Source organism: Nerophis lumbriciformis, linkage group LG09, assembly GCF_033978685.3.
Source record: "Nerophis lumbriciformis linkage group LG09, RoL_Nlum_v2.1, whole genome shotgun sequence".
In the NCBI taxonomy this organism is placed as follows: domain Eukaryota; kingdom Metazoa; phylum Chordata; class Actinopteri; order Syngnathiformes; family Syngnathidae; genus Nerophis; species Nerophis lumbriciformis.
In genome coordinates, this window is record NC_084556.2 from 53,421,863 (window position 1) to 53,442,500 (window position 20,638).

The 20,638-nt window shown below is 35.2% G+C and overlaps 2 protein-coding genes across 9 annotated transcripts in view; one reads left to right on the plus strand and one right to left on the minus strand.

Moving 5' to 3' along the window:
* arhgap42a (Rho GTPase activating protein 42a) overlaps positions 1–11,109 on the minus strand; it is a 93,381-nt gene extending 82,272 nt beyond the window's left edge. For both annotated transcript variants that reach the window (XM_061962872.2, XM_061962871.2), the window contains exon 1: positions 10,765–11,109. In XM_061962872.2, coding sequence (XP_061818856.1) covers positions 10,765–10,921 — 157 coding nt within the window. In that variant the 5' untranslated portion in view covers positions 10,922–11,109. The remainder of the gene's footprint in view (positions 1–10,764) is intronic.
* Positions 11,110–11,116: 7 nt separating this feature from the next.
* LOC133607860 (uncharacterized) overlaps positions 11,117–20,638 on the plus strand; it is a 13,177-nt gene continuing 3,655 nt past the window's right edge. For 4 of the 7 annotated variants that reach the window (XM_061962875.2, XM_061962880.2, XM_061962874.2 and 1 more), the window contains exon 1: positions 20,516–20,638. This exon is cut by the window's right edge and continues 386 nt beyond it. The gene's annotated coding sequence lies outside the window, so the exon portion shown is untranslated. Of the gene's footprint in view, positions 11,329–20,515 lie in introns of those variants that run through there. The other 3 variants (XM_061962879.2, XM_061962881.2, XM_061962877.2) reach the window with 3 other exon arrangements.

The window sequence follows — 20,638 nt, forward strand, 5'->3', positions numbered from 1 at the left end:
ACTCTAATATGCAAACGGAAGCCATTTATCAACAACACCCAGAAACGCCGCCGGCTTCATCTAAGATGGACTGATACAAAGTGGAAAAGTGTTCTGTGGTCTGACGAGTCAAATTGTTTTTGGAGTTTAAGAACAACATTTCTCAACGAGCTATTGCAAGGGATTTAAGGATTTCACCATCTACGCTCTGTAATATCATCAAAAGGCTCAGAGAATCTGGAGAAATCAATGCATGCAACATTGAATGCCCGATCCCTCAGGCGGTACTACAACAAAAAGCGACATCGGCGTGTAAAGGATATCACCACATGGGCTCCGGAACACTTCAGAAAACCCCACTGTCAGTAACTACAGTTTGTCGCTACATCTGTAAGCGCAATTTAAAACTCTAATACGCAAACGGAAGCCATTTATCAACAACACCCAGAAACGCCGCCGGCTTCGCTGGGCCCGAGCTCGTCTAAGATGGACTGATGCAAAGTGGAAAAGTGTTCTGTGGTCTGACGAGTCAAATTGTTTTTGGAGTTTAAGAAGAACATTTCTCAACGAGCTATTGCAAGGGATTTAAGGATTTCACCATCTACGCTCTGTAATATCATCAAAAGGTTCAGAGAATCTGGAGAAATCAATGCATGCAACATTGAATGCCCGATCCCTCAGGCGGTACTACATCAAAAACCAACATCAGCGTGTAAAGGATATCACCACATGGGCTCCGGAACACTTCAGAAAACCCCACTGTCAGTAACTACAGTTTGTCGCTACATCTGTAAGCGCAATTTAAAACTCTAATATGCAAACGGAAGCCATTTATCAACAACACCCAGAAACGCCGCCGGCTTCGCTGGGCCCGCCCGAGCTCATCTAAGATGGACTGATGCAAAGTGGAAAAGTGTTCTGTGGTCTGACGAGTCAAATTGTTTTTGGAGTTTAAGAACAACATTTCTCAACCAGCTATTGCAAGGGATTTAAGGATTTCACCATCTACGCTCTGTAATATCATCAAAAGGTTCAGAGAATCTGGAGAAATCAATGCATGCAACATTGAATGCCCGATCCCTCAGGCGGTACTGCATCAAAAAGCGACATCGGCGTGTAAAGGATATCACCACATGGGCTCCGGAACACTTCTGAAAACCCACTGTCAGTAACTACAGTTTGTCGCTACATCTGTAAGCGCAATTTAAAACTCTAATATGCAAACGGAAGCCATTTATCAACAACACCCAGAAACGCCGCCGGCTTCGCTGGGGCCCGAACTCATCTAAGATGGACTGATGCAAAGTGGAAAAGTGTTCTGTGGTCTGACGAGTCAAATTGTTTTTGGAGTTTAAGAAGAACATTTCTCAACGAGCTATTGCAAGGAATTTAAGGATTTCACCATCTACGCTCTGTGATATCATCAAAAGGTTCAGAGAATCTGGAGAAATCAATGCATGCAACATTGAATGCCCGATCCCTCAGGCGGTACTGCATCAAAAAGTGACATCAGCGTGTAAAGGATATCACCACATGGGCTCCGGAACACTTCAGAAAACCCACTGTCAGTAACTACAGTTTGTCGCTACATCTGTAAGCGCAATTTAAAACTCTAATATGCAAACAGAAGCCATTTATCAACAACGCCCAGACACGCCGCCGGCTTCGCTGGGCCCGCCCGAGCTCATCTAAGATGGACTGATGCAAAGTGGAAAAGTGTTCTGTGGTCTGACGAGTCAAATTGTTTTTTGGAGACTGTGTCCTCCGGACCAAAGAGGAAAAGAACCATGCGGACTGTTCTAGGCGCAAAGTGTAAAAGCCAGCATGTGTGATGGTATGGGGGTGTGTTAGTGCCCAAGGCATGGGTAACTTACACATCTGTGAAGGCACCATTAATGCTGAAAGGTACATACAGGTTTTGGAGCAACATATGTTGCCATCCAAGCAACGTTACCATGGACGCCCCTGCTTATTTCAGCAAGACAATGCCAAGCCACGTGTTACAACAGCGTGGCTTCATAGTAAAAGAGTGCCGGTACTAGACTGGCCTGAATGTAGTCCAGACCTGTCTCCCATTCAAAATGTGTGGCGCAAAATGAAGCCTAAAATAGCACAACGGAGACCCCCGGACTGTTGAACAACTTAAGCTGTACATCAAGCAAGAATGGGAAAGAATTCCACCTGAAAAGCTTCAAAAATTGGTCTCCTCAGTTCCCAAACATTTACTGAGTGTTGTTAAAAGGAAAGGCCATGTAACACAGTGGTAAAAATGCCCCTGTGACAGCTTTTTTTGCAATGTGTTGCTGCCAATAAATTCTAAGTTATTATTTGCAAAAAAAAATTAAGTTTGTCAGTTCGAACGCTTTTCAAAAATTGGTCTCCTCAGTTCCCATACGCTTACTGAGTGTTGTTAAAAGGAAAGGCCATGTAACACCGTGGTAAAAATGCCCCTGTGACAGCTTTTTTTGCAATATGTTGCTGCCAATAAATTCTAAGTTATTATTTGCAAAAAAAAAATTAAGTTTGTCAGTTCGAACGCTTTTCAAAAATGTGTCTCCTCAGTTCCCATACGCTTACTGAGTGTTGTTAAAAGGAAAGGCCATGTAACACAGTGGTAAAAAAATGCCCCTGTGACAGCTTTTTTTGCAATGTGTTGCTGCCAATAAATTCTAAGTTATTATTTGCAAAAAAAAATTAAGTTTGTCAGTTCGAACGCTTTTCAAAAATTGGTCTCCTCAGTTCCCATACGCTTACTGAGTGTTGTTAAAAGGAAAGGCCATGTAACACAGTGGTAAAAATGCCCCTGTGACAGCTTTTTTTGCAATGTGTTGCTGCCAATAAATTCTAAGTTATTATTTGCAAAAAAACATTAAGTTTGTCAGTTCGAACGCTTTTCAAAAATTGGTCTCCTCAGTTCCCATACGCTTACTGAGTGTTGTTAAAAGGAAAGGCCATGTAACACAGTGGTAAAAATGCCCCTGTGACAGCTTTTTTTGCAATGTGTTGCTGCCAATAAATTCTAAGTTATTATTTGCAAAAAAAAATTAAGTTTGTCAGTTCGAACGCTTTTCAAAAATTGGTCTCCTCAGTTCCCAAACGTTTACTGAGTGTTGTTAAAAGGAAAGGCCATGTAACACAGTGGTAAAAATGCCCCTGTGACAGCTTTTTTTGCAATGTGTTGCTGCCAATAAATTCTAAGTTATTATTTGCAAAAAAAAATTAAGTTTGTCAGTTCGAACGCTTTTCAAAAATTGGTCTCCTCAGTTCCCATACGCTTACTGAGTGTTGTTAAAAGGAAAGGCCATGTAACACAGTGGTAAAAATGCCCCTGTGACAGCCCCCCAACTAATATTTAGTTCATAAGAATGCAAAGAATATTAGTGGTGCCCGAAAAAATCTAATTCACATCCAAAGTGCGATTCTTATTAATGCCAATTTTTAAATCAATTCATAATTTTGCGAAATTCGATTTAAAAATATATAAAATGTTTTTTTTTTTTTTTTAAATAATCACATTTTTTTTTAAAATATTTAGTTCATAAGCGCGTAACAATATAGTATTTAGTTCATACAAGTAACAATATAGTAGTTAGCTAATAAGTGTTAATAAAGTACTTAGTTAAATGTAAAAATATAATATTTTAGTTCATAAGCGCATAACAATATAGTACTTTGTTAGGAATGTAACAATATAGTATTTAGTTCATAAGTCTTGGAGCCGGTGCTGGTATGAGAACCAGTCTTGGAGCCGGTGCTGGTATGAGAACCAGTCTTGGAGCCGGTGCTGGTGTGAGAACCAGTCTTGGAGCCGGTGCTGGTGTGAGAACCAGTCTTGGAGCCGGTGCTGGTGTGGGAACCAGTCTTGGAGCCGATGCTGGCGTGGGAACCAGTTTTGGAGTTGGTGCTGGTGTGGGAACCAGTCTTGGGACTTGGTGTGGTGGAGCTTGACGTGGTGGAGCTAGCCTTGGACTTGACACTAGCTTAGGTGCAGGTGGAGGTGGCCTAGCTGGCGGTTGCGGCTTAGCAGAACGAAAAACCGGTGGCGGTGGCCGGGCAGGAGGTTGTGGCTTAGCAGGCCGAAAAACCGGTGGTGGCGGCCGGGCAGGAGGTTGCGGCTTAGCACGCCGAAGGACTGGTGGCGGTGGCCGGGCAGGAGGTTGCGGCTTAGCAGGCCGAAAAACCGGTGGTGGCGGCCGGGCAGGGGGTTGCGGCTTAGCACGCCGAAGGACTGGTGGCGGTGGCCGGGCCGGGGGTTGCGGCTTGGCACGCCAAAGGACTGGTGGCGGTGGCTGGGACGGAGGTTGCGGCTTAGCACGCCGAAAAACTGGTGGCGGTGGCCGGGCCGGGGGGTTGCGGCTTGGCTGAGCGCAGTTGTGCCACCCCACTAGCACAGCTCCCAGCACTAGCCCCTAAGACGCGGATACCAGATGCGCTCCTTGCGGTTTGGAACCGTCTTCAGGGGTGGGTGGAGGGAGGTCAGGAGGAGGGCAGAATCCTCCCCTCTAAATTCTTTATTCTTACCCCCCACTTGAGACTGGGTGGGAGCACAGGGGGAAAAAATATGTGCAGTGGGCGGAGCAATAGTCACGGATTTGTAAAAAAATGTCCTGATAATGTTTTATTTTAGAATTAAAGTCCTTAGGAGGCGGCTGACAAAAAGAAGTAGTAGATGGGAAAAAAAAAATCTTGATCAACGATGTCATCAGAAGTGGACGGGGGCGCGTCATCAGAGAGCGCGTCATTAGGGGTCGTCAACGGAATGACGTCATTGTTGTCGCTGTCCAGGTGACTTGACAGCCCAGTAGGTAAACTGTTTGGCGAAGTGGTCGATTGGATTGCCAAACATCGTGCTCATAGCACTTAGGGTACAAAACTAAAGGGCTAGCGTGGGAGCTAGCAAGCCAAAATAGCCTAGCGTGAAAGCTAGCAGCTAAAGAGCAGGAAACAAACGTCGTCATCTGTTGCGTAAAACAAACTAGGAAGCCGGGCCGAGTTAGGCCAGGGCAAAGACTAAATAGCCCTATGATTAGCGCCCGGGCAACAGATGCGCGTCCCGAACACTATCCAGAGGCAGGTGTGAGCAATCTGCCGTCATGGCAACTGAAACAAACAAAACTCAAGGTGCTGAAAACACACGTGACTGAAAACATAAACAAACTATGATCCGGGCAGCGGATCATAACATATTCAACTGAATATGGGTTGAAAATGATTTGCAAATCATTGTATTAAGTTTATATTTACATCTAACACAATTTCCCAACTCATATGGAAACGGGGTTTGTATTTACTTCATAAGAGTAACAACATAGTATTTAGTTCATAAGAGAGCAACAATATAGTATTTAAGGTTCAAGGTTCAAGGTTCAACTTTATTGTCCCCGCGGGGAAATTTGTCTTGGGCACAGTGCATCATTGCTTTCTTAACATACCCAAAAACAACAGAAGAAAAACACAAGCACAGACACAACCACAACCATACAACTAACATTTAAACATCAGAACATGGAGCTTGATAGACATAGGTGGCACTTTGATGTAGGCATAAAATCTACAGTATGGAGATAAAGATAAAGTACCAATGTGCATTGCACTAGAGCTCATGGATAAAGTGCTATGTGCTAAAGTGCTATGTGCTAAAAAAGTGCTAACCTATGTATTAAAATTCTATTGCACATTGTTGGTCAGCTTAATGGAGGCTGGGACAAATGATAATTTAAGGCGGTTAGATTTGCATAGTGGGACCCGGAGTCTTCTCCCTGATGGCAGGGTTCCATATTCAGGAAAGAGTGGGTGTTGTGAGTTGGAAATAATTTTCTTAGCTTTTTTCCTAACTGCCTGCTCATAGATGCTCAGTTTAGTTTATAAGAGTAACAATATAGTATTTAGTTAGAAATGTAACAATATAGTATTTAGTTCATCAGAGAGTAACATGGTAGTAGGTCACAAGAGTGTAAAATATAGCATTTTGTTCATAGGAGTAATATAGTATTTAGTTCATAAGAGTAATAATATTGTATTTAGTTCATAAGAGTAACAATATAGTATTTAGTTCATAAGAGTAACAATATAGTATTTCGTTCATAAGAGAAGAACAATATAGTATTTAGTTCACAAGAGTAGCAATATAGTATTTAGTTGGAAATGTAACAATATAGTATTTAATTCATAAGAGAGTAACATGGTATTAGGTCACAAAAGTGCAAAAATATAGCATTTTGTTCATAAGAGTAATAATATAGAATTTATTCATAAGAGAGTAACACAATAGTATTTTGTTCATAAGAGTAACAATATAGTATTTAGTTCATAAGATAGTAACAATATAGTATTTAGTTCATAAGGTAGTAACAATATAGTATTTAGTTCATAAGAGTAACAATATAGTATTTAGTTAGGAATGTAACAATATAGTATTTAGTTAGGAATGTGAGTAACAATACAGTATTTAGGTCATAAGAGTAACAATATAGTGTCTAGTTCATAAGAGTAACAATATAGTATTTAGGTCATAAGAGTAACAATATAATGTCAAGTTCATAAGAGTAACAATACAGTATTTAGGTCATAAGAGTAACAATGTAGTATTTAGTTAATTAGAGTAACAATATAATATTTAATTCATAAGAGTAACAATTCAGTATTTAGTTCACAAAAGTATAACAATATAATACTTTACGTATTGAGTTGCTCAGAGTGTAAAGTTCATTGCAATAAAGGAGACAGTCAAACTCTACTTTGAGTGCCTTAACTTGGTCGTCTATCATGAAGTGAAGGAGTCAGTCCATACTAATACAACTAGTAATAAAGGAGTCATTCCATACTAATACAACTACTAATAAAGGAGTCATTCCATACTAATAGAACTAGTAATAAAGGAGTCATTTCACACTAATAGAACTAGTAATAAAGGAGTCATTCCATACTAATACAACTACTAATAAAGGAGTCCTTCCATACTAATACAACTACTAATAAAGGAGTCATTGCATACTAATAGAACTAGTAATAAAGGAGTCATTTCACACTAATAGAACTAGTAATAAAGGAGTCATTCCATACTAATACAACTACTAATAAAGGAGTCCTTCCATACTAATACAACTACTAATAAAGGAGTCATTGCATACTAATAGAACTAGTAATAAAGGAGTCATTCCATACTAATACAACTACTAATAAAGGAGTCCTTCCATACTAATACAACTACTAATAAAGGAGTCATTGCATACTAATACAACTACTAATAAAGGAGTCATTCCATACTAATAGAACTAGTAATAAAGGAGTCATTCCATACTAATACAACTACTAATAAAGGAGTCCTTCCATACTAATACAACTACTAATAAAGGAGTCATTTCACACTAATAGAACTAGTAATAAAGGAGTCATTCCATACTAATACAACTACTAATAAAGGAGTCCTTCCATACTAATACAACTACTAATAAAGGAGTCATTGCATACTAATAGAACTAGTAATAAAGGAGTCATTTCACACTAATAGAACTAGTAATAAAGGAGTCATTCCATACTAATACAACTACTAATAAAGGAGTCCTTCCATACTAATACAACTACTAATAAAGGAGTCATTGCATACTAATAGAACTAGTAATAAAGGAGTCATTTCACACTAATAGAACTAGTAATAAAGGAGTCATTCCACACTAATAGAACTAGTAATAAAGGAGTCATTCCACACTAATAGAACTAGTAATAAAGGAGTAATTCCACACTAATAGAACTAGTAATAAAGAAGTCATTCCATGCTAAAAGAACAAGTAATAAAGGAGTCATTCCACACAAATAGAACTAGTAATAAAGGAGTCATTCCATACTAATAGAACTAGTAATAAATGAGTTATTCCACACTAATCGAACTAGTAATAAAGGAGTCATTCCACACTAATAGAACTAGTAATAAAGGAGTCATTCCACACTAATAGAAATAGTAATAAAGGAGTCATTCCATTCTAATATAACTAGTAATAAAGGAGTCATTCCATACTAATAGAACTAGTAATAAAAGAGTCATTCCATGCTAAAAGAACTAGTAATAAAGAAGTCATTCCACACTAAATGAACTAGTAATAAAGGAGTCATTCCATGCTAAAAGAACTAGTAATAAAGGAGTCATTCCATGCTAAATGAACTAGTAATAAAGGAGTCATTCCATGCTAAATGAACTAGTAATAAAGGAGTCATTCCATGCTAAAAGAACTAGTAATAAAAGAGTCATTCCATGCTAAAAGAACTAGTAATAAAGGAGTCATTCCATGCTAAAAGAACTAGTAATAAAAGAGTCATTCCATGCTAAATGAACTAGTAATAAAGGAGTCATTCCATGCTAAAAGAACTAGTAATAAAGGAGTCATTCCATGCTAAAAGAACTAGTAATAAAAGAGTCATTCCATGCTAAAAGAACTAGTAATAAAGGAGTCATTCCATGCTAAAAGAACTAGTAATAAAAGAGTCATTCCATGCTAAAAGAACTAGTAATAAAGGAGTCATTCCATGCTAAAAGAACTAGTAATAAAAGAGTCATTCCATGCTAAAACAACTAGTAATAAAGAAGTAATTCCACACTAGTAGAACTAGTAATAAAGGAGTCATTCCACACTAATAGAACTAGTAATAGAGGAGTCATTCCACACTAATTGAACTAGTAATAAAGGAGTCATTCCACACTAATAGAACTAGTAATAAAGGAGTCATTCCACACTAATATAACTAGTAATAAAGGAGTCATTCCATGCTAAAAGAACTAGTAATAAGAGTCATTCCACACTAATTGAACTAGTAATAAAGGAGTCATTCCACACTAATAGAACTAGTAATAAAGGAGTCATTCCATGCTAAAAGAACTAGTAATAAAAGAGTCATTCCATGCTAAATGAACTAGTAATAAAGGAGTCATTCCATGCTAAAAGAACTAGTGATAAAGGAGTCATTCCATACTAATAGAACTAGTAATAAAAGAGTCATTCCATACTAATAGAACTAGTAATAAAAGAGTCATTCCATACTAATAGAACTAGTAATAAAGGAGTCATTCCACACTAAATGAACTAGTAATAAAGGAGTCATTCCACACGAATAGAACTAGTAATAAAGGAGTCATTCCATACTAATAGAACTAGTAATAAAAGAGTCATTCCATACTAATAGAACTAGTAATAAAGGAGTCATTCCACACTAAATGAACTAGTAATAAAGGAGTCATTCCACACTAATAGAACTAGTAATAAAGGAGTCATTCCATGCTAAAAGAACTAGTAATAAAAGAGTCATTCCATGCTAAATGAACTAGTAATAAAGGAGTCATTCCATGCTAAAAGAACTAGTAATAAAAGAGTCATTCCATGCTAAATGAACTAGTAATAAAGGAGTCATTCCATGCTAAAAGAACTAGTAATAAAAGAGTCATTCCATGCTAAAAGAACTAGTAATAAAGGAGTCATTCCATGCTAAAAGAACTAGTAATAAAAGAGTCATTCCATGCTAAAACAACTAGTAATAAAGAAGTAATTCCACACTAGTAGAACTAGTAATAAAGGAGTCATTCCACACTAATAGAACTAGTAATAGAGGAGTCATTCCACACTAATTGAACTAGTAATAGAGGAGTCATTCCACACTAATAGAACTAGTAATAAAGGAGTCATCCCACACTAATAGAACTAGTAATAGAGGAGTCATTCCACACTAATTGAACTAGTAATAAAGGAGTCATTCCACACTAATAGAACTAGTAATAAAGGAGTCATTCCACACTAATAGAACTAGTAATAGAGGAGTCATTCCACACTAATTGAACTAGTAATAAAGGAGTCATTCCACACTAATAGAACTAGTAATAAAGGAGTCATTCCACACTAATAGAACTAGTAATAAAGGAGTCATTCCACACTAATAGAACTAGTAATAAAGGAGTCATTCCACACTAATAGAACTAGTAATAAAGGAGTCATCCCACACTAATAGAACTAGTAATAGAGGAGTCATTCCACACTAATTGAACTAGTAATAAAGGAGTCATTCCACACTAATAGAACTAGTAATAAAGGAGTCATCCCACACTAATAGAACTAGTAATAGAGGAGTCATTCCACACTAATTGAACTAGTAATAAAGGAGTCATTCCACACTAATAGAACTAGTAATAAAGGAGTCATTCCACACTAATAGAACTAGTAATAGAGGAGTCATTCCACACTAATTGAACTAGTAATAAAGGAGTCATTCCACACTAATAGAACTAGTAATAAAGGAGTCATTCCACACTAATAGAACTAGTAATAAAGGAGTCATTCCACACTAATAGAACTAGTAATAGAGGAGTCATTCCACACTAATTGAACTAGTAATAAAGGAGTCATTCCACACTAATAGAACTAGTAATAAAGGAGTCATTCCACACTAATAGAACTAGTAATAAAGGAGTCATTCCACACTAATAGAACTAGTAATAAAGGAGTCATTCCACACTAATAGAACTAGTAATAGAGGAGTCATTCCACACTAATTGAACTAGTAATAAAGGAGTCATTCCACACTAATAGAACTAGTAATAAAGGAATCATTCCATGCTAAAAGAACTAGTAATAAAGAAGTAATTCCACACTAATACAACTAGTAATAAAGGAGTCATTCCATGCTAAATGAACTAGTAATCGAGGCATGTTAAAAAAGTGTCCTACGTACTTGTATGAGCATGTTTCCATCCTTGAGGAGGTCTTTAATAAATAATGGAGGCATGTTAAAAAGTGTTTTACGTACTTGTGAGTGCGGAGATGAGCATGTTTCCATCCTTGAGCAGGTCTTTAATGAACCTGTTGGTTCTGTTCAGCTCGGCTTCATGGCACTGAAGTCTCTCTCGGAACTCAGGACTGTCCAGGAAAGAGTCGCTGAACTCCAGCGTCGGCAAACCCATCATCAAACTCCGCGGTGCCGCTGCACACGGACGGCACGACTCGGTCCACGGAGGAAGTCTTCGTCCTGGGAGACTTCTGATCACACTTCTTGCTCAACTCGAATCGGACTTCTTTTTTTTTATTCCCCGGGTGCCTTTTTCCTGCTCGCCACTTCCGGTTTTACGTGCCTTTTTCCTGCTCACCACTTCCGGTTAATAGCCGTGACACTTTAAGCTAGCTTCGCCAAAAAAAAAAAAAAAAAAAAAAAATAAAAATCAAAAGTGGCGATTCTGGCCTCGGAACATTTCATTGAGTCCGGCGAAAAGTTCCCCTCGCAGTCCGGTTGAAAGACCGCTTGATGTTGGCGGGAGAGGAGCCCCCGGGAGGAAGGCGGACTTTGGTGAAGTAATCACAGCTCTTGGCAAAGAATGTGAGGCGAGCTGGGGGCTTCTTAACGGAAGTCAGCTACGTTGCTATGGCAACCGGAGACTCTTAAAATATCACAGAATACTACAGTACTACTACTAAATAGCAGAAGTAATAGTATAGCATGTAGTGTAAAAATAGCTGTATAATAGATACAGTAAAATGGAAGTCAGCTATGTTGCTATGGCAACCAGAGACGCCTAAAATATCACGGAATACTACAGTACTACTACTAAATAGCAGAAGTAATAGTATAGCATTTAGTGTAAAAATAGCTGTATGATAGTTACAGTAAAATGGAAGTCAGCTATGTTGCTATGGCAACCGGAGATTCCTAAAATATCACGGAATACTACAGTACTACTAATAAATTGCTGAAGTAATAGTATAGCATGTAGTGTAAAAATAGCTGTATGATAGTTACAGTGAAATGGAAGTCAGCTATGTTGCTATGGCAACCAGAGACGCCTAAAATATCACGGAATACTACAGTACTACTACTAAATAGCAGAAGTATGGTATATCATGTAGTGTAAAAATAGCTGTATAATAGTTACAGTAAAATGGAAGTCAGCTATGTTGCTATGGCAACCGGAGACTCCTAAAATATCACGGAATACTACAGTACTACTAATAAATTGCTGAAATGATAGTATAGCATGTAGTGTAAAAGTAGCTGTGTAGTAGTTATAGTAAAATGGAAGGCAGCTATGTTGCTATGGCAACCAGAGACGCCTAAAATATCACGGAATACTACAGTACTACTACTAAATAGCAGAAGTAATAGTATAGCATGTAGTGTAAAAATAGCTGTATGATAGTTACAGTAAAATGGAAGTCAGCTATGTTGCTATGGCAACCGGAGACTCCTAAAATATCACGGAATACTACAGTACTACTAATAAATTGCTGAAATAATAGTATAGCATGTAGTGTAAAAGTAGCTGTGTAGTAGTTATAGTAAAATGGAAGGCAGCTATGTTGCTATGGCAACCGGAGACTCCTAAAATATCACGGAATACTACAGTACTACTACTAAATAGCTAAAATAATAGTATAGCATGTAGTGTAAAAGTAGCTGTATAATAGTTACAGTAAAATGATGGTCAACCATGTTGCTATGGCAACCGGAGACTTAAAATACCAGGAATACTACAGTACTACTACTAAATAGCAGAAGTAATAGTATAGCATGTAGTGTAAAAAATAGCTGTATGATAGTTACAGTAAAATGGAAGTCAGCTATGTTGCTATGGCAACCGGAGATTCCTAAAATATCAGGGAATACTACAGTACTACTAATAAATTGCTGAAATAATAGTATAGCATGTAGTGTAAAAGTAGCTGTGTAGTAGTTATAGTAAAATGGAAGGCAGCTATGTTGCTATGGCAACCATAGACTTCAAATATCAGGAATACTACAGTACTACTACTAAATAGCAGAAGTAATAGTATAGCATCTAGTGTAAAAATAGCTGTATGATAGATACAGTAAAATGGAAGTCAGTTATGTTGCTATGGCAACCGAAAATTCCTAAAATATCACGGAATACTACAGTACTACTAATAAATTGCTGAAATAATAGTATAGCATGTAGTGTAAAAGTAGCTGTATAATAGTTACAGTAAAATGATAGTCAGCCATGTTGCTATGGCAACCGGAGACTTAAAATATCAGGAATACTACAGTACTACTACTAAATAGCAGAAGTAATAGTATAGCATGTAGTGTAAAAATAGCTGTATGATAGTTACAGTAAAATGGAAGTCAGCTATGTTGCTATGGCAACCGGAGATTCCTAAAATATCACGGAATACTACAGTACTACTAATAAATTGCTGAAATAATAGTATAGCATGTAGTGTAAAAGTAGCTGTGTAGTAGTTATAGTAAAATGGAAGGCAGCTATGTTGCTATGGCAACCAGAGACGCCTAAAATATCACGGAATACTACAGTACTACTACTAAATAGCAGAAGTAATAGTATAGCATGTAGTGTAAAAGTAGCAGTATAATAGTTATAGTAAAATGGAAGGCAGCTATGTTGCTATGGCAACCGGAGACTCCTAAAATATCACGGAATACTACAGTACTACTACTAAATAGCAGAAGTAATAGTTTAGCATCTAGTGTAAAAATAGCTGTATAATAGATACAGTAAAATGGAAGTCAGCTATGTTGCTATGGCAACCGGAGACTCCTAAAATATCACGGAATACTACAGTACTACTACTAAATAGCTAAAATAATAGTATAGCATGCAGTGTAAAAGTAGCTGTATAATAGTTACAGTAAAATGATGGTCAGCCATGTTGCTATGGCAACCAGAGACTCTTAAAATATCACAGAATACTACAGTACTACTACTAAATAGCAGAAGTAATAGTACAGCATGTAGTGTAAAAATAGCTGTATAATAGTTACAGTAAAATGGAAGTCAGCTATGTTGCTATGGCAACTGGAGACTCCTAAAATATCAGGAATACTACAGTACTACTACTAAATAGCAGAAGTAATAGTATAGCATCTAGTGTAAAAATAGCTGTATAATAGTTACAGTAAAATGATAGTCAGCCATGTTGCTATGGCAACCGGAGACTTAAAATATCAGGAATACTACAGTACTACTACTAAATAGCAGAAGTAATAGTATAGCATGTAGTGTAAAAATAGCTGTATGATAGCTACAGTAAAATGGAAGTCAGCTATGTTACTATGGCAACCGGAGATTCCTAAAATATCACGGAATACTACAGTACTACTAATAAATTGCCGAAATAATAGTATAGCATGTAGTGTAAAAGTAGCTGTGTAGTAGTTATAGTAAAATGGAAGGCAGCTATGTTGCTATGGCAACCGGAGACTCCTAAAATATCACGGAATACTACAGTACCGGTACTACTACTAAATAGCTAAAATAATAGTATAGCATGTAGTGTAAAAGTAGCTGTATAATAGTTACAGTAAAATGATAGTCAGCCATGTTGCTATGGCAACCGGAGACTTAAAATACCAGGAATACTACAGTACTACTACTAAATAGCAGAAGTAATAGTATAGCATGTAGTGTAAAAATAGCTGTATGATAGTTACAGTAAAATGGAAGTCAGCTATGTTGCTATGGCAACCGGAGATTCCTAAAATATCAGGGAATACTACAGTACTACTAATAAATTGCTGAAATAATAGTATAGCATGTAGTGTAAAAGTAGCTGTGTAGTAGTTATAGTCAAATGGAAGGCAGCTATGTTGCTATGGCAACCATAGACTTCAAATATCAGGAATACTACAGTACTACTACTAAATAGCAGAAGTAATAGTATAGCATGTAGTGTAAAAATAGCTGTATGATAGATACAGTAAAATGGAAGTCAGCTATGTTGCTATGGCAACCGAAAATTCCTAAAATATCACGGAATACTACAGTACTACTAATAAATTGCTGAAATAATAGTATAGCATGTAGTGTAAAAGTAGCTGTGTAGTAGTTATAGTAAAATGGAAGGCAGCTATGTTGCTATGGCAACCAGAGACGCCTAAAATATCACGGAATACTACAGTACTACTACTAAATAGCAGAAGTAATAGTATAGCATGTAGTGTAAAAGTAGCAGTATAATAGTTATAGTAAAATGGAAGGCAGCTATGTTGCTATGGCAACCGGAGACTCCTAAAATATCACGGAATACTACAGTACTACTACTAAATAGCAGAAGTAATAGTTTAGCATCTAGTGTAAAAATAGCTGTATAATAGATACAGTAAAATGGAAGTCAGCTATGTTGCTACGGCAACCGGAGACTCCTAAAATATCACGGAATACTACAGTACTACTACTAAATAGCTAAAATAATAGTATAGCATGCAGTGTAAAAGTAGCTGTATAATAGTTACAGTAAAATGATGGTCAGCCATGTTGCTATGGCAACCAGAGACTCTTAAAATATCACAGAATACTACAGTACTACTACTAAATAGCAGAAGTAATAGTACAGCATGTAGTGTAAAAATAGCTGTATGATAGTTACAGTAAAATGGAAGTCAGCTATGTTGCTATGGCAACCGGAGATTCCTAAAATATCACGGAATACTACAGTACTACTAATAAATTGCCGAAATAATAGTATAGCATGTAGTGTAAAAGTAGCTGTGTAGTAGTTATAGTAAAATGGAAGGCAGATATGTTGCTATGGCAACCAGAGACGCCTAAAATATCACGGAATACTACAGTACTACTACTAAATAGCAGAAGTAATAGTATAGCATGTGGAGTAAAAGTAGCAGTATAATAGTTATAGTAAAATGGAAGTCAGCTATGTTGCTATGGCAACCGGAAACTCTTAAAATATCACGGAATACTACAGTACTACTACTAAATAGCAGAAGTAATAGTATAGCATGTAGTGTAAAAGTAGCAGTATAATAGGTATAGTAAAATGGAAGGCAGCTATGTTGCTATGGCAACCGGAGACTCTTGAAATATCACGGAATACTACAGTACTACTACTAAATAGCAGAAGTAATAGTATAGCATGTAGTGTAAAAGTAGCAGTATAATAGTTATAGTAAAAGGAAAGTCAGCTATGTTGCTATGGCGACCAGAGACTCCTAAAATATCACGGAATACTACAGTACTACTACTAAATAGCAGAAGTAATAGTATAGCATGTAGTTTAAAAGTAGCAGTACAATAGTTATAGTAAAAGGAAAGTCAGCTATGTTGCTATGGCGACCAGAGACTCCTAAAATATCACGGAATACTACAGTACTACTACTAAGTAGCAGAAGTAATAGTATAGCATGTACCGTAGTGTAAAAGTAGCAGTATAATAGTTATAGTAAAATGGAAGTCAGCCGTGTTGCTATGGAGACCAGAGACTCCTACAATATCACAGAATACAACAGTACTACTAATAAATTGCTGAAATAATAGTATAGCATGTAGTGTACAAGTAGCAGTGTAGTAGTTCAGTAAAATGGAAGTCAACCATGTTACTAGGGAGACCAGAGACTCCTAAAATATCGCGAAATACTACAGTACTACTACTAAATAGCTATGATAAAGTATACCACGTAGCGTTGTGTAGTAGTAAAAGTAGTATTATCAGTTGATGTGCTGACATTAATAGTTGTAGTTACGATAACCTAGTTGTGTTGTAGTACCAAAAGTAAGTGTTGTTGCTTACAGCAAAGTACCAAAGTTCGTAGTACTAAAAGTAGTTAACAATGATTATGATTCAGTTAAATACTTTAGAAATACAAATGTCACATGAATTGTATATACAGATATCTTAATGTATTTTATTCCTTCATTACTAATCTTATAGTAAATGATGTGCAATAGTAAAACATGATATATGAGTAGTCGTGAAAGTTGTAGTGCTAAATAATAGTTGTAGATCCATTCAAAGTAGTACTGTAGTAGTGGTTGCAGTTACAATAAAAGTAGCAATATTGGTTGTTTAGCTAAAAGTAGTAGTTATAGTTACAATATATTCTGTGCAATAATTAACATGTTTTTTTTTTTATAGTAGTAGTATTAGTTTTGGTGCGAAAATGTAGTAGTTCTAGTTTCTAAAAGGAGTAGTTATAGTTACAATACATTCTGTACAATAATAAACATGTTTTTAAAGTATTAGTCTTAGTTGTGGTCCTAAAATGTAGTAGTTCTAGTTCCTAAAAGCAGTCGTTTTAGTTACAATATATTCTGTGCAATAATAAACATGGTTTTAAAGTATTAGTCTTAGTTATGGTGCTAAAATGTAGTAGTTCTAGTTCCTAAAAGTAGTAGTTATAGTTATTAGTTACAATACATTCTGTGCAATAATAAACATGTTTTTAAAGTATTAGTATTAGTTCTAGTGCTAAAAACTTGCAGTTCTAGTTCCTAAAAGTAGTAGTTATAACCACAATATATTCTGTGCAATAATAAACATATTTTTAAAGTATTAGTATTAGTTATGGTGCAAAAATGTAGTAATTCTAGTTCCTAAAATAATTTTGCCACACCTGGTGTGTGTGTGTGACAATCATTGGCACTTTAACTTTAACTTAAAAGTAGTCATTATAGTTACAGTACATTCTGTGCAATAATAAACATGTTTTTTAATAGTGGTATTATTACTTATGGTGCTAAAATGTAGTAATTCTAGTTCCTAGAATAATTTTGCCACACCTGGTGTGTGTGACAATCATTGGCACTTTAACTTTAACTTAGAAGTAGTACTTATAGTTACAGTATATTCTGAGCAATAATAAACATGTTTTTAAAGTATTAGTACTAGTTATGTTGCTAAAATGTTATAATTGTAGTTCCTAAAAGTAGTCGTTATAGTTACAATATATTCTGTGCAATAATAAACATGTTTTAAAGTAGTAGTATTAGTTATGGTGCTAAAATGTAGTAATTCTAGTTCCTAAATGTAGTAGTTATAGTTACAATGTATTGTGTGCAATAATAAACATTGTTTTAAAGTATTAGTCTTAGTTATGGTGCTAAAATGTAGTAGTTCTAGTTCCTAAAAATAGTAGTTTTAGTTACAATATATTCTATGCAATAATAAACATGTTTTAAGGTAGTAGTATTAGTTATGGTGCTAAAATGTAGTAATTCTAGTTCCTAAATGTAGTAGTTATAGTTACAATATATTCTGTGCAATAATAAACATGGTTTTAAAGTATTAGTCTTAGTTATGGTGCTAAAATGTAGTAGTCCTAGTTCCTAGAATAATTTTGCCACACCTGGTGTGTGTGTGACAATCATTGGCACTTTAACTTTAACTTAAAAGTAGTCATTATAGTTACAGTATATTCTGTGCAATAATAAACATGTTTTTTAATAGTGGTATTATTACTCATGGTGCTAAAATGTAGTAATTCTAGTTCCTAGAATAATTTTGCCACACCTGGTGTGTGTGACAATCATTGGCACTTTAACTTTAACTTAGAAGTAATACTTATAGTTACAGTACATTCTGTGCAATAATAAACATGTTTTTAAAGTATTCGTACTAGTTATGTTGCTAAAATGTTATAATTGTAGTTCCTAAAAGTAGTCGTTATAGTTACAATATATTCTGTGCAATAATAAACTTTTTTTTTTTTAGTATTAATTATGGTGCTAAAATGTAGTACTTCTAGTTCCTAAATGTAGTAGTTATAGTTACAATGTATTCTGTGCAATAATAAACATGGTTTTAAAGTATTAGTCTTAGTTATGGTGCTAAAAAGTAGTAGTTCTAGTTCCTAAAAGTAGTAGTTATAGTTATTAGTTACAATACATTCTGTGCAATAATAAACATGTTTTTAAAGTATTAGTATTAGTTATAGTGCTAAAAACTTGTAGTTCTATTTCTTAAAATTAATAGTTATAACCACAATATATTATGTGCAATAATAAACATGTTTTTAAAGTATTAGTATTAGTTATGGTGCAAAAATGTAGTAATTGTAGTTCCTAAAATAATTTTGCCACACCTGGTGTGTGTGTGACAATCATTGGCACTTTAACTTTAACTTAAAAGTAGTACTTATAGTTACAGTATATTCTGTGCAATAATAAACATGTTTTTTAATAGTGGTATTATTACTTATGGTGCTAAAATGTAGTAATTCTAGTTCCTAGAATAATTTTGCCACACCTGGTGTGTGTGACAATCATTGGCACTTTAACTTTAACTTAGAAGTAGTACTTATAGTTACAGTATATTCTGTGCAATAATAAACATGTTTTTAAAGTATTAGTATTAGTTATGTTGCTAAAATTTTATAATTCTAGTTCCTAAAAGTAGTCATTATAGTTACAATAATATTCTGTGCAGTAATAAAACGTTTTTTTTAGTATTAGTTATGGTGCTAAAATGTAGTACTTCTAGTTCCTAAAAGTAGTCGTTTTAGTTACAATATATTCTGTGCAATAATAAACATGTTTTTAAAATATTAGTTATGGTGCTAAAATGTTGTAATTCTAGTTCCTAAAAGTAGTCATTATAGTTACAATATATTCTGTGCAATAATAAACATGTTTTTAAAGTTTTAGTAACGGTGCTAAAATGTAGTTCTAGTTCCTAAAAGTAGTCGTTATAGTTACAATATATTCTGTGCAATAATAAACATGTTTTTAAAGTATTAGTTATGGTGCTAAAATGTAGTAGTTCTAGTTCCTAAAAGTAGTAGTTATAGTTACAATATATTCTGTGCAATAATAAACATGTTTTTAAAGTATTAGTTATGTTGCTAACATGTAGTACTTCTAGTTCCTAAAAGTAGTAGTTATAGTTACAATATATTCTGTGCAATAATAAAAATGTTTTTAAAGTATTAGTAACGGTGCTAAAATGTAGTTCTAGTTCCTATAAGTAGTCGTCATAGTTACAATATATTCTGTGCGATAATAAACATGTTTTTAAAATATTAGTTATGGTGCTAAAATGTTGTAATTCTAGTTCCTAAAAGTAGTCGTTATAGTCACAATATATTCTGTGCAAAAATAAACATGTTTTCAAAGTACTAGTATTAGTTATGTTGCTAAAAAATTATAATTCTAGTTCCTAAAAGTAGTTGTTATAGTTACAATATATTCTGTGCAATAATAAACATGTTTTTTTAGTATTAGTAACGGAGCTAAAATGTATTTCTAGTTCCTAAAAGTAGTAGTTATAGTTACAATATATTCTGTGCAATAATAAACATGTTTTTAAAGTATTAGTATTAGTTTTGTTGCTAACATGTAGTACTTCTAGTCCCTAAAAGTAGTAGCGATGTTAGTAACAAAACTACAGTAGTTGTAGAGTAAAAGTAGTAAAATCACTTTTGCCAGTAGTATTACAGTAGTTGTGGTGATAATAGTACTATTGGTTGTGACGTTACCAGTATTGAGTAGCAATGTTAGTAACAAAACTACAGTAATTGTTAAGTAAATGTAGTAATATCACTTATGCCAGCAGTTGTAGTACTACAGTAGCTGTGGTGATACAAGTATTTACTACAAATGTAGTAGTATTAGTGGCAATTGTATGAGTGGTAGTGCTAATAGTAGAAGCAGTTGCAGTGGTGTAATTAATAAGGAGGACTAGTAATAGTTGATGTAGTATTAGCAGTACTGCAAGTTTTTACTGTATGTTAAAGTCAGCTATAAAGTAAACAAAGTACTTATCATTTGGTAGTATTTTGCAATGAGATTGTGGAGTGCAGTAGAGTCCAAGTGAGGTCAAGTGTGGATAAAAGAATATAAACATGAAATCATGAGGAAGAACATATTTGAAGTATTTTAGTTTGATTTTTGTGATGTTTGCTCAACACGTTGGAACACATC